The sequence below is a fragment of the Acomys russatus genome, chromosome 2 (assembly GCF_903995435.1).
Source record: "Acomys russatus chromosome 2, mAcoRus1.1, whole genome shotgun sequence".
Classification (NCBI taxonomy): Eukaryota; Metazoa; Chordata; class Mammalia; order Rodentia; family Muridae; genus Acomys; species Acomys russatus.
In genome coordinates this window covers 71,215,632-71,227,897 of record NC_067138.1, presented here as the reverse complement: position 1 = coordinate 71,227,897, position 12,266 = coordinate 71,215,632, and the positions used below count along the sequence as shown (strand labels likewise).

General features: G+C 51.2%; 1 protein-coding gene across 1 annotated transcript in view; it reads right to left on the bottom strand.

The window, feature by feature from the left end:
• The window catches only part of Col27a1 (collagen type XXVII alpha 1 chain), a 114,952-nt gene that overhangs the window by 35,946 nt on the left and 66,740 nt on the right, over positions 1–12,266 (bottom strand). The window contains 6 exon segments of the mRNA XM_051163061.1: positions 1,569–1,622; positions 1,858–1,911; positions 3,394–3,447; positions 8,429–8,473; positions 10,578–10,631; positions 12,001–12,045. Coding sequence (XP_051019018.1) covers positions 1,569–1,622; positions 1,858–1,911; positions 3,394–3,447; positions 8,429–8,473; positions 10,578–10,631; positions 12,001–12,045 — 306 coding nt within the window.

The window sequence follows — 12,266 nt, the reverse complement described above, 5'->3', positions numbered from 1 at the left end:
CCTCCACAGACCCAGTCTGCCACTCCAGAAGCTTGACGCGAGGGCCAGCATGTAGCCTTGATGCACCAGCAGAGCCAGTGGGCGGTGGGGGAGGGGGGACCCCAGCTTTGCACAGTAAAAAGGTGGACATGGAAGGCAGCTGGTGGAGATAGTGACAGCTGAGTAAGTCAGGCTATTTTCCATAATTCTCTCTCAGAAGGCACATTCTCTCAGGCCTCAGGAACTAGGTTCCACATGGATGGGCTAAATTATTTGAAGGATCCAAGGCCAGGGAAGGCATCACAGCAGGGCCCAGTTCCCTGCCACTACCACCTCACCTCAGTGACCTCATCTATAACACGAGGATGAGGAAGGTCTCTCCTCTCTCAGGCTGGTGGGAGCTGAAGGGACCTACAGGGTCCTCAGCAGGTCCTAGGACTTGCCTCCCTATAACCTAGTCATCAAGCTGGGACTGCACTCAGAGTTCAGAGTGAGGATGTTATAATGTCAATGCCTCCTCTCAGTACCCAGCATAGCCTGGCATGCAGCAGGTGCTCAGTAAACACCTGCCAGCGGCTTGAGAGAACATTGTTGTTGACACTCCATTGCATAGAGACAGTTTTTAGAACAGAGTCTGTTTCCTGCCCTTTTGCACTCCAGGGCAGACCATACACAAGTATACTATTGGTGTATGAAACGGGGTAGAAATGAACTTGGCCTTGCTTCCTCCTTCAGCACAGAGAACTGGTATGTGGGAGCCCCCCGCCAAGCCCCAGTTCAAGCCATCAGAGGTACCTGCATCCTCTTGTCCAGCCCTACAGCGCTCCTTCATCTGACTCCACTAGAACTCATCATTCCCAGATCTGCCCAGGGATGAGCCTGCTCACCACCTCCAAAGTCCCCCACCATCACCATATGCCTAACCGCCACCCTGACTGGCTCCAGGTATGAGCCTTGGCCTTGACCTTAGTGAGTGAGTGCCTCACACTTCATCCACACCAAGCACCCATTCCAAACAAGAGCAGCCCCAATCACCCTCAGGATACACCCAACTCCAGGTGTTCCTGGCCACATACTTCCTGCAGCCCTCCCAGCTACTACTCCCCCTTTTGCTCCTTAGGAGGTTCTGTAAAATTCCCATATCCTCTATTATCAATCCCAGGAAGCCCCAAACACTCCCATAAAGGTATGCCTGATTGATCAGATATAACCTGATCCCTCCTGAAGATGGGCTGCTGTCTGCCCCATTGACATCTGTGTTCCCAGTCCTAGTACCGGTACAGATTCCACTGTCTTGACTGAGTGTGTGATAGGTTAAGAGCAGGGAGGACACAATCCAAGCTGTCTCAGAGCTTCACATTGCCCTATATGGGATCTCAGCCCCAGGGCTTCAGTTAGCCCACACTGTTCCATCACTACTGTTACAACACACTCTAGACTTGACATGAACAAAATGTGGGCTCAGAGAAAGCTGCAGTATCTGCATGGGAACCCAGCCAGGGTCCAGCGGCTGGGTGTCCACCCAGGTCTGAGACTTGAGGGCTGGGCCCCATGTATTTGTGCTTAGGAGACAGAAGAGTTTTGTTTACCCGGGGTCCAGGCTCTCCAGGGTTCCCAATACCACCAGGCGTTCCAGGATGGCCCTGCCAAGGAAAAAGAAAAAATGAGAAGTCAGCTGTGGAAGGTACCATATGCTCCCTCCTTCAGCCCTGTGACAGGATCAGGCCCAAACCCAGGGTGAGGAGGTCAAAAGTCATGCCAGGCCAGGGGCGTGGAGAGTGAGGCATTCTGGCTGTCTGGAGCACGTGGGATGTGGAGGGGACAGGACGACCCAAAGCTATGCCAGGAGAGGGGAGAGGATGCAGACTTACTCCTTACCATCGACCCCTTGGGTCCAGGTGCGCCTGGGGGTCCCATCACTCCACGGTCTCCCTGTGGTGAAGACAGCAAGGCACATAGGTCATGGCTGGGGTTGGGGGGCCTCTGGGGACAGGGACACAAAGGGAGGCAGGGACTTGAGATGATCCATGGACACACTCCCATGGTCAGGTAAGTTTCAGCGGTAGGAAACCTCAGCCTTCTCTTCCAGGACAGCAAAGGGTAGGTCCCTGGGCCAGGATGGCCCCAGTGAAGGGATGCAATCATTGCATCACTCCTTTGATCCTGGCCAACATCTCATGGTTCTCCTCAGGTCTGCCACCCCTTAGGCTGGGCTTGCTGAGGCAGAAACAGCCATAACTGCCTTTCCTCCACTCTGCTCATGGCACTCCCTGCCCCATGACACACCAGATGATGATCAGACATCATTCATGTCCTCCAGAACAATTCAAACAGTCTGGGAGGGTCAGGGGCAGCAGGCAAGGCTATAGCAATCCTGCCTCCATTTTGCACAACGTCCATTCCTCCTCTTTGGGTAAAAATGAATTAAGCACCCACTGTGTGCCGACACTACTATGTACCCAGCCCTGGGGAAGAAACAGATCAATTCCCATGATGCAAGGCACCCAGTGGGACTGGAAGGTGCTGGGAACCTCCAGGAAAGATGCATCCTGGGGCAGGTGCAGAAAGGTTTGGGGGGGAGGGGCGGAGGCACCATCACAGGGATGTGACCACCTGGTGACAAAAGAAACAGAAGATTCCCTTTGAAAGGTGCCCCCAGCAAGTGACCCAGGAAGACTGGACATAGGTGGATGGGCATGGGAACAGGGAACCTGTCCAAAGCAAGGAAGGGCATAAGAAAGGTGAGCAACAGAAAGCCAGGCTTGGCTTTGATGCTGCATGATGATCACATAAGCTGTTAGCTCTGGGAGGTGGAGGGGAAGGGATCCCGAGAACTCCCGTGCAAACTTTGCAACTTTTGCTGGATGGCTAACTACTTTAAAACAGCGTTAAAGCTAGCAGAAGGGGAAGAACATGGGGACTGTCTAGGGAGTGAGGAAGATTAAAATGAAGCCCCTAGAAGGACAAGGGAAGCCACAGACTACTACTTGGGTAAAGCATGACCTGATGTGATGGCCGTGGTTCAAATCCCAGCTCTGGCACTTACAACCTGAGTGACCGTTGGCCTGCCATCGCCCCTTCTGCTGGGATCTCAGTGGCCTCCTCCAGGGGCTATGGAGGCACCTGAGGCAATGTCCACTGAAGAATTACCCACAACCACTGCTACCCATGATGGATGACGCCAACAGGCAGCTGGGAGGGCCCAGGGCACACACATCAACTGAAGGCCATGCCAAAGTCTGGTCGTGCTTATGGGTAAAGACAAGAGCTCTGGAGGGGACAGGGACAGGGACATGGGCTGTTTCCAGAAAACATGGGATGCCAGAACCAGAGGAAGGTGGCACAATATCCGCAGTCCTTTTACTGAGTGAAAAATACAAGCCCCAAGGCTTCAACTCCATCACATTCACTTACCTTTTCCCCCACGATTCCAGGCTCTCCGACCAGACCAATGAATCCCATGAGTCCCTGGAGAGGACACATCCGGAAATGTGAGTGAATCTGGAGGCATGCTTGAATGTTCAAGGTTATTTTTTTCTCCTCTGATTCCCTCTCCCCCGGCACCCCCCCCCCATTGTCATCTCCTCTCTCCAACCCCAAGCCAGTGACTCCTACGGCTGGGACTGCCTCATAAGAGTATCCCCACCACTCAGCCAGATGGTTCACATTTGAGAGCCAAGCAGTGGGGCTGCTGCCAGCAACTCTGGGAGCTGAGCATTCTTCCCGTGCCAGAAACAGGCTGGGATCCCTACACATTTGGAGAACGGGAGGGGGCGGGTTAAGCTGAGAAGAGGCCATCCATCTCCATCTTTGGGGGGCTCTGGGGTTGTTTCAGAGAGAAACAAACTCGTTGACTCGAACAGAAATACCCTTACAGGCCACGCCAGAGGCAGGGGTGGGATTTAGGAAGTGGCGGTTTCTTCTGAAGGCTGCTTTGCTTTGATGGAAGCACATGTTCAGGCACACAGACACAAACATATGCACAGGCAAACACACAAACACAGATACCCACAGACACACACAGCATATACAAAGACACACACACATACACACATATCCACATGTGGATGCACGCACACGCACACACACACACACACACACACACACACACACACACACACACACACACACACACACCTCCTTTGGCTTTTTTTTTTTTTAACTCTTCTGTGTGACAACTTGCTTCCAGCTCCCAGAGGCTCTTGTTAGCCATCTTGCTGTTACCCTGAGAAAGTAAGCATGTGTTTGCCTAGGGCAGGTGAACAGCCAAGAGTTCCCAAGGGGTTGGAGTGAAGCCTTGCTGGAACCCACCTCCCCTGTGCTGAGACACACACTCAGAGGGCGCCTGTGTGGGCCAGGAGGACAAAAGAAGCTTGGGGAGACCCCAGATGTACATCCAGGTATCTCCCAGAGAATTAGGACACACGAGGGGTAGGTGAGTTTGTCCTGTGAAATCTGCTGTGTCCCACTTCTGACCAAAGTGAGGCAAGACCAGGAGCTGTTAACAGCCCAGAGGCTGGTGCTCAATTAAGCTGGAGAGCCAGGCTACCTGCCAGGAACCTGGGAGGGGAAGAGGTGCTGCTCAGTTCACAAAGCCTATTTTTCCTTCCTCAAAGACAGCTGTAAGTGGCATGCTCCCAGAGGCCGTGAGTGTCTTGAAGCAGCAGCTAGGAGGGTAGAGATAGGGATTCAGACAGTGCGCCTCCCAGCCCCCTTGTCCCTTCTCTCCACTGGAGACCTCAAGTGGACCAGCACCCACAGGATGGCCTCCTGACCTGTCTCTGGCCATAGACTCTTTCAGAGGCGATATGAGGGAGTAGGGGAGCTACAGTATGAGCTATGGTCTCATGGATAGTGTGTCACAGAGGACAGCCACGTGCTCACTTTTGCAACAACTAAACAAAACATGGGCATCATAACTCACACCTATAATGTTAGCACTTGAGGAGCTGAGACTGGGGCATAATCTGGAGTTTGGGTCCAGCCTGGGCTATGGAGCAAGTACCAGAAGAGGCAGGGTTACATAGTAAGTCCCTGTCTCAAAAATCAAAATTAAGCAGTCAATAAATCAAATACACTGGGACACTTCTAAGGTGACAGTGACATTAATAATTATGGATATATGTACTGAGGGCTAGTTATGTGCCTAGGTCTGCACTTTTCATTCTTATTCAAGCCCCCGGTTTATGGACCCTAAACAAATAGGTCTACCTATATGTTAACTACAGAACTGGCATCAATAAAGGTCCCGCCCATCTCCTGATGGCTCTGACTATTCAAGACCCTGATGGTTTTTTTTTTTTTTTTTTTTTGGTTTTTCGAGACAGGGTTTCTCTGTGTAGCCTTGGTCATCCTGGACTCACTTTGTAGACCCAGCTGGCCTCGAACTCACAGCGATCCGCCTGCCTCTGCCTCCCCGAGTGCTGGGATTAAAGGCGTGAGCCACCACGCCCGGCTCGACCCTGATGTTTTTAAAGGGGCACAAGGCTAAGACACCACCAGAACTCCCCACCAGGAAGTAGTCAGACACTTAAACAGTGTCACGGAAGTCAGTAAGCATTGCTCTGGAAAAAGAGACATGCCTAATGGGCCTGGAGAAAGAAATTGCATGGGCACTTTAAATTTATTATCTGTTGGGACCTAGAACGCATAAACCTCTAACAAGAAGCCAGGCAGGAACTGAATGAGCCATGCAGCAAGTGCCTGTTCCCATGCCCTCCAGAGCCCCATGGTGCGCTCTCCTGGGGTGGGGGGGTTTGAACTGCCAGTACATCAACTGGAAGGGAAGTAGCCTATCTCAGAGACATATAGCTTCCACATGATGGAGTGGCCAGAGAAACAGCTCTGAAAGTCAGGGGCACAGCCTGCTCCTCTGGCTGGCAAGATGTGGTGGCAGCGCTTCTGATAACACCATTCTGTAGGGTATGGTGGGGTGGGGTTGCTTCTGAGAATCAGACAGCTGCGAGTCCTCAACTGAACCACCACACTGGGTAGGTGTGCGCTCATTGTCCCTGGACAGAGCTCCAGGAAGACAAGGCTCACACTTTGTCCCCAGCACCTAGGATAGGGCCTGGCAAGCAGTCTGTGCTCATTGATAAATAAATGCAAGGGTTCTGGGAAGTCAACGGAGTTTCCATTTTGTCTGGGAAGCACTTGGGAACCCAGGGTCTCTTAAGAGTCAGTGTCAGTTCTGGCTTATGTTACTGCCTGTGAGATATCGGACAAGCTACTTAACGGCTCAGGGCCTCGGTTTCCTCATGTGCAAAATGGGAGTCCTAACAGCTCGCATCACAACTGTGGAGGGACTGAAGATGCTTGTGCCTAGTGCTTGGCATCAAGCCTGGTACCTCATGGGTGAGCAGTAAAGGAAGCTGTTACCGTGATTTCCTGCAGGGGCTGTGCTGTGAGCTTGGGGGGATCTTTCCAGGAAAGCCTGCGGTTCTGCCAGGAACAGGGAACAGCCACCCCTTTGCTATGGCCACTTGGAAAGGGGCTGGTGTGGTGGTGTTGCCTGCCCTACAGCATGGGCCAGTGTTGAGTCTCAGCTCAGACAGTTTATAGCTGCGACTGGACAAACAGCTATCTGGGGACTCAACTGTCCCGATGACCAGGGCCATCCAAGGCAGGGTATCTACTCTTTTTGGCCTCAGCTCCAAGTTTTCCTCTCCACTTTGTGACCCAAATTGCCAATGTAGGCCAGAATCCTTGGTTTCTTAACACACACACGCGCGCGTGCGTGTGTGCATGCGCGCACACACACACACGCACATACACGCTCACATACACACAGACACCCACACACACACTGGGGGGCGGGGGTGCATCCACTATGAGCTTCCACTGATAGAATGCAGAGAGTCCAGGAACTTGAGCAGAACAATTTACAACTTTCATATACATTACCCTCTCATCAAAATGTTGCATTTTTCTTTAAATATGAATGTGTACAACCAGCCCCAGTAGTGTCTAACACTGTGGCTGTCCATCTGGTTACATGTCATGACAGTCGTTCTTACACAGATCTCAAAGCATCATCACACCTTAACATGGAGGCTACTGGCAGGCATCATTATTGAGTGTATTTATCAAGAAGTAGATACATGTGTGCCATATCTGGACACATTTTCCATATGTACTGCAGTATAACTGGTTGCCTTCCCTTTATGCACTAAAATCTACTTGAGGAAGGGGTCCACAGGCTTCCTTAGCTTGGCAAAGGTATCTAAGGCACAGTAAACGGTCAGGGCCCTGGAGAAAATGATTTCCAAGGATCCACCTAGGTCCCGATGGTCTAGGGTTCTAAGCGTCTGTTGCCCCGGAGCCTACTATTAACATAACTGTGAACTGTGCTGCTTTTTCCAGTTAGGAAACACATCTAGGCTTGTGTCAGCTTTCCCAAGCTCCTGGCTTCCCCCAGAATGTGCTAGAGTGATACTGAAAGATTTCAAACATCTTGGCCTCCCCCAGATTAATACCACCCCACCCCATCTCTATCTCTCTCTCTCTCTCTCTCTCCCTCCCTCCCTCCCTCTCTCTCTCTCTCTCTCTCCCTCCCTCCCTCCCTCTCTCTCTCTCTCTCTCTCTCTCTCTCTCTCTCTCTCTCTCTCTCTCTGTCACAGGCCTTTTGAGGAAGTCTGTCGCATGTGAGTCTTACTCCATGGATGGCACTTTTGGGCACAACTAAATTCTTCTAAGCCCCTGTATTCTTCACGCTTAAGGAACCCCTTCCAAGGCTCCTAGAGGGTTCTCGTTTATAGGAGTGTAAACTATCACCCCAACTCCATGTCTGAGCCCTGAGGCCAAGCTTGCGGGAAGCACTGAGGCCTGGAGACCCCCAAGGTAGCCATCCACACAGCACCCAGAAGTGCTCCTCTAATTGGGAATAGAGGGTGAAGAGCCTCAACTTTCTTTGACTGACAAGTGGCCACCCTTCTTCTGCGGTCCTTGTTCCTGTTCGCCAGCTACTTTAGAGCCTCTGATTTGAGTTTCTTCTTTACAACTTAGGGAAGCCAGGACCTCAAGCAACTCTTTAATACAGTTCCTCATGGTGTTGTGACCCCCAACCACAAAATTATTTTCCTTGCTACGTTGTACCTTTGTATGTAACTTTGCTACTGTTGTGTATTGTAAGATGAATATCTGATATGCAGATTGTCTTAGGCTGTTCTTGTGAAAGGGTCATTCAGCCCCAAAGGAGTCACAGCCCATAGGTTGAGAACCACTGAGCTAAGGGAGCACAGTCATTTTAATACCAGTTCTGAGGTGAAATCACATTGACCTTTCGAGCAAATGCAGCAAAAATTCAGGGTCCTCCCATCTTTGAGAGTGTATGAAAGGTCTGGTGCTGATGTGTTACCAACCTGAGGATTCAGTGACCACCTAGCAATGGACTTAGCACAGGTAAGTGCTCCACAGAGAAGCCACTGTGTTGACGCCATCATTAACTTACCTGTTCACCCACAGGCCCTGGCCGTCCAGGATCCCCTGGCTCCCCCTACAATGGAACAAAATAAAGGCTAAGACAGGTCAGGAGGTAGAACACTGAAACCAGTCCAGGAAGTCCCCAGGACCAAATGGCCTTAGGTGTCATTGGTGAAGATGACTTTGGCCTTGAAGAGTCCAAACAGCTAGCAGCAACCAAAGAGCACTCGCCCTAACACTCTAGTCTCATGCTCTCTGAGTGGATAGTGAAGTTCCCCAGGATCCTGACTGCTGTGGGACTTCAAACAACCTAATTCATTTTGTTGAGGGTGGAAACTGAGGACCATAAGGGTGGAAAGACTGTAGGATCACAGAGCCAGCTAGAAGGAGGGCTACAATTGGGACCTTGTTCAGCTGGCTGAGGCCCAGTTCCATGCAGGCTGCTCACTGCATGAAGATCTGGGAACTGTCAGTAAAGATCATTAGGCAGCTAAATCTCTACCCTCCCAAGCTTTGCCACCAGCACAGATAGTCTTGAGGAGTCTTGTCTCTGTGCTGGGCTCAGCCTTCCAGCTTCTAGTACTTGGTGGCCTGGCATGGCTTTGCTCAGCAGCTATGGTCTCTGATGAACAGATATTACTCTATAGGTAGCCATAGCCACCACAGTCTCTCCATACCCACCATAGAAACTCAACCAGTATCTGAGGAACTGTGGCAAGACCTCAGAGGGCAGGACACAGACTCACAGGGACAGGAACTTTGAGACAAAATATAGCTCATGTGCTCTAGTCCTAGTCTTGCCCTCTCTTCAATTCTTCCCCAGATATCATTCTTGGAGATGCTGACAATGCCAGGCCAGGCACGTGGCCATTCACTCCCTTGGATGAAGGCTATCACCAGGGCCCAAGAGATCCTCCAACTGGTTCCTACCATCTTCTTTCCAGTACATCTGTAGACTTAGCCCAACATCCCCCTTTGAAGGGCTTTCTTGGAAATGAAAGCTGATCTTCAATAGCATTCTGACTGGATTTGAAATGGGCATCAAAACACATGGGTTTGTCTATGATTGTATTTTCAGGGAGAGTTAACTGAGATAGGACAACTGCTCTGAATGGGAGCAGCCTCAATCTAGAGGCTGGGGGCCCAGGTGGATGAAGAGGGGGCAGAGGAAGGAGACAGCCAGCATCCCCTGCTCTGCTTCCCTCTCTGTCCAGATGTGAAGAGGCCCAGCTGCATGCTATTACCACCATGAACTCCACAACATTTGTCCTGCTATGGTGACCTGTACCTTCTTAAACTGACAGGCAAATAAATCCTCTTTCCTCGTGCTGGCTAGCTTTATGTCAACTTGACACGGGCTCTAGACAGCTGAGAGTAGGGAACCTCAGTTGAGAAAACATCTCCATAAGATCAGGCTGTAAGAGAGCCTGTAGGGCACTTTTATTAACTAGTGATTGATGGGGAGTGACCAGTCCATTGTGGGTGCTGCCATCCCTGGGCTGGTGGTCCTGGCTTCTATAAGAAAGCAGCCTGAGCAAGGCATGAAGAGCAAGCCAGTAAGCAGCATCCCTCCAGGGCCTCTGCATCAGCTCCTGCTTCTGGGAAGTGTGAGCCAAATAAACTCTCTGCTCCCCAACTTGCTTTTGGTCATGGTATTTCATCACAGCATGGTGACCCTAACGATGACATCCCCTTAACTAATTTTCTGTCTGATATTTTGTCACTGAGATAAGAAGAAAACTGGCCCACTCCCTTACTGGGATCAGTTCTTGTTTTGATCATTAAAAATAAAAAGGCCCATTGACAAACACAGTGCATATGTATTTTACACAGGGGGCTATACAGAGGCCCAGAGGAGAAAACAGAAATCTTCTATTCCGGTGAAGCACTGTCCGTCTCTTGCCTGCTCAAATATAAGAAGGCTCGCAATCCCATTCACAGCCTGCCCCAGAGTGTCTGGGGTGTATCCCGTTACTTGAACAATCCCCCTCTGTTGGACACCTAGGCTATGTCTGCTTCCTTTTGCTTCCTCCGTTACCAATACCCTGGGATGACTAAGGACCACTTCCCCCGCCTCCCTTTTTACTAGCCATGAGATTGAGGTTCAGGGGCTTTATATGTCAGACTCACCTCCACTTCCTCCCCCCTCCCCACTGGGCACGCCTAAGTCTCCTCACCTTAGAGCCATCCAGGCCAGGCCTCCCAGGAAAGCCCTTCCTTCCAAGCTGGCCCTGCAACAGAGAGGCACATGGAAGGGATGGCCACAGACAGTGCTGAGGGACCCTGGAGAGCTCTAGGAGTCCAGCACAGGGAGGTACTATGTTGTGAGTGGACAGTGATGTAGAGATCCAATGTCACCAGGCATCCAGACAATGGAATTCAAAGACTGTCTCTAGCTATGTGGCCTCAGCATTGCTGTCCCATGGCCTGGGCTGAGCTTTTATAAATAGGGACAATGACCCATACTTTCTATGGGAGAGGACTGGAAGAGGTTGGGTAGAGGCCATGGGTGCAGGGTAATGCAGACTTCTTGTTTGTGGTCTTCCAAACGCAGTCAGAGAGAACTCTGAGATCCTAGGGATCCTCTTAGGAAGATCAGGGGGGAAAGCCTGCTGTATCCTGAGGACCCTCTTAGGAGGCTCAGGGGGAAAAGCCCACTGTATCCCAGGGACCCTCTTAGGAAGCTCAGGGTGGGGGGGAGAAAGCTTGCTGTATCCCAGAGACCCTCTTAGGAGGCTCAGTGGGGAAAGCCTGCTGTATGCCGGGGACCCTCTTAAGAGGCAGCCCTGAGATGCCATCTGCCTTCATCCCTCTCTCCCATGGATGTGGTGGACTTTTCAGAGGCTGTGTGACATGTGGTATCACCACAGACTGATGCAGACACAGAAGTGAAAACCCAGCTGACTTTGCCAGGGTGTCGTTAAAGAGGTTTGCAAAAATGGGAGAGCAATGCCACTTTTGTCCCACTCACGTGTTTTGCTTCAGAAAACATAGTGACTGGGGACCAAAAAAAAAAAGTTTTCTGCTTAGGGGAAATGGGTTTATCATTAATGTCCACTGAATTAATAAATACATCTAGGGTCGGCTCATCTTAACTATTCACATCAATAAGATGCAATCCGCACTAGTAAATGCTCTTGGGTGCTCTATCCTTTCTGGATATAAAGAGCTACTGGAATGAGAGCTGCCAGTCCACACCATTGCTGGGGTGCAGGTGGGCCAGGTGGTGTCCTGCAAGGCAGCTAGAAGCTGGGGAGAGAATGTACACCTAACGATATGGGCAGCCCCCCACCCCCCGTCCACATCCTAGTTGTGGAACCCAAGGCTGGGTCTTGTACTCTTCCAGCCTCTGTTGTTTGTCTCTGATAAGACTGAACAAAGGGAAGCGGCTCCTGGGAAAATACACACACTCAAGCAGACAGCTAAGCCCGCTGACACTGGCCTTCAGTCTTTCTCCTTAGGCCATTCCGTGTGTTCTTTGACTGGCCAGAGGCCTCCCTGCTGGCTCCTCTCCAGACCACTAGCCAAATGTTGTCCTGCCTGTGCCCACACTGGCTCAGCTCCAAGAAGCTCCACCTCCTCCTGGCCAGGAACACTCACCTCCAAGCCAGCGACTCCCGGTGGCCCCATGGGTCCTTCATCTCCCTAGAGTAGGGGGATATGAGGAAAGAAAGCAGACAAAGGAGAGAATTAAAGTGGGATTCTGGAAGAACTTGTGCTGTAAGGAGGGAAAGTGCAGAGTGTGCAGAGTCCTCGCAGATGGATGGAGTGCCTGGCCCACATCCTGGTCCCCATGGTTTGGGAGGTGTCTACCAGTCTCCGCTCAAGTGTCTTACCACAAATGCCAGTGTCTGAGCTATTGAAGA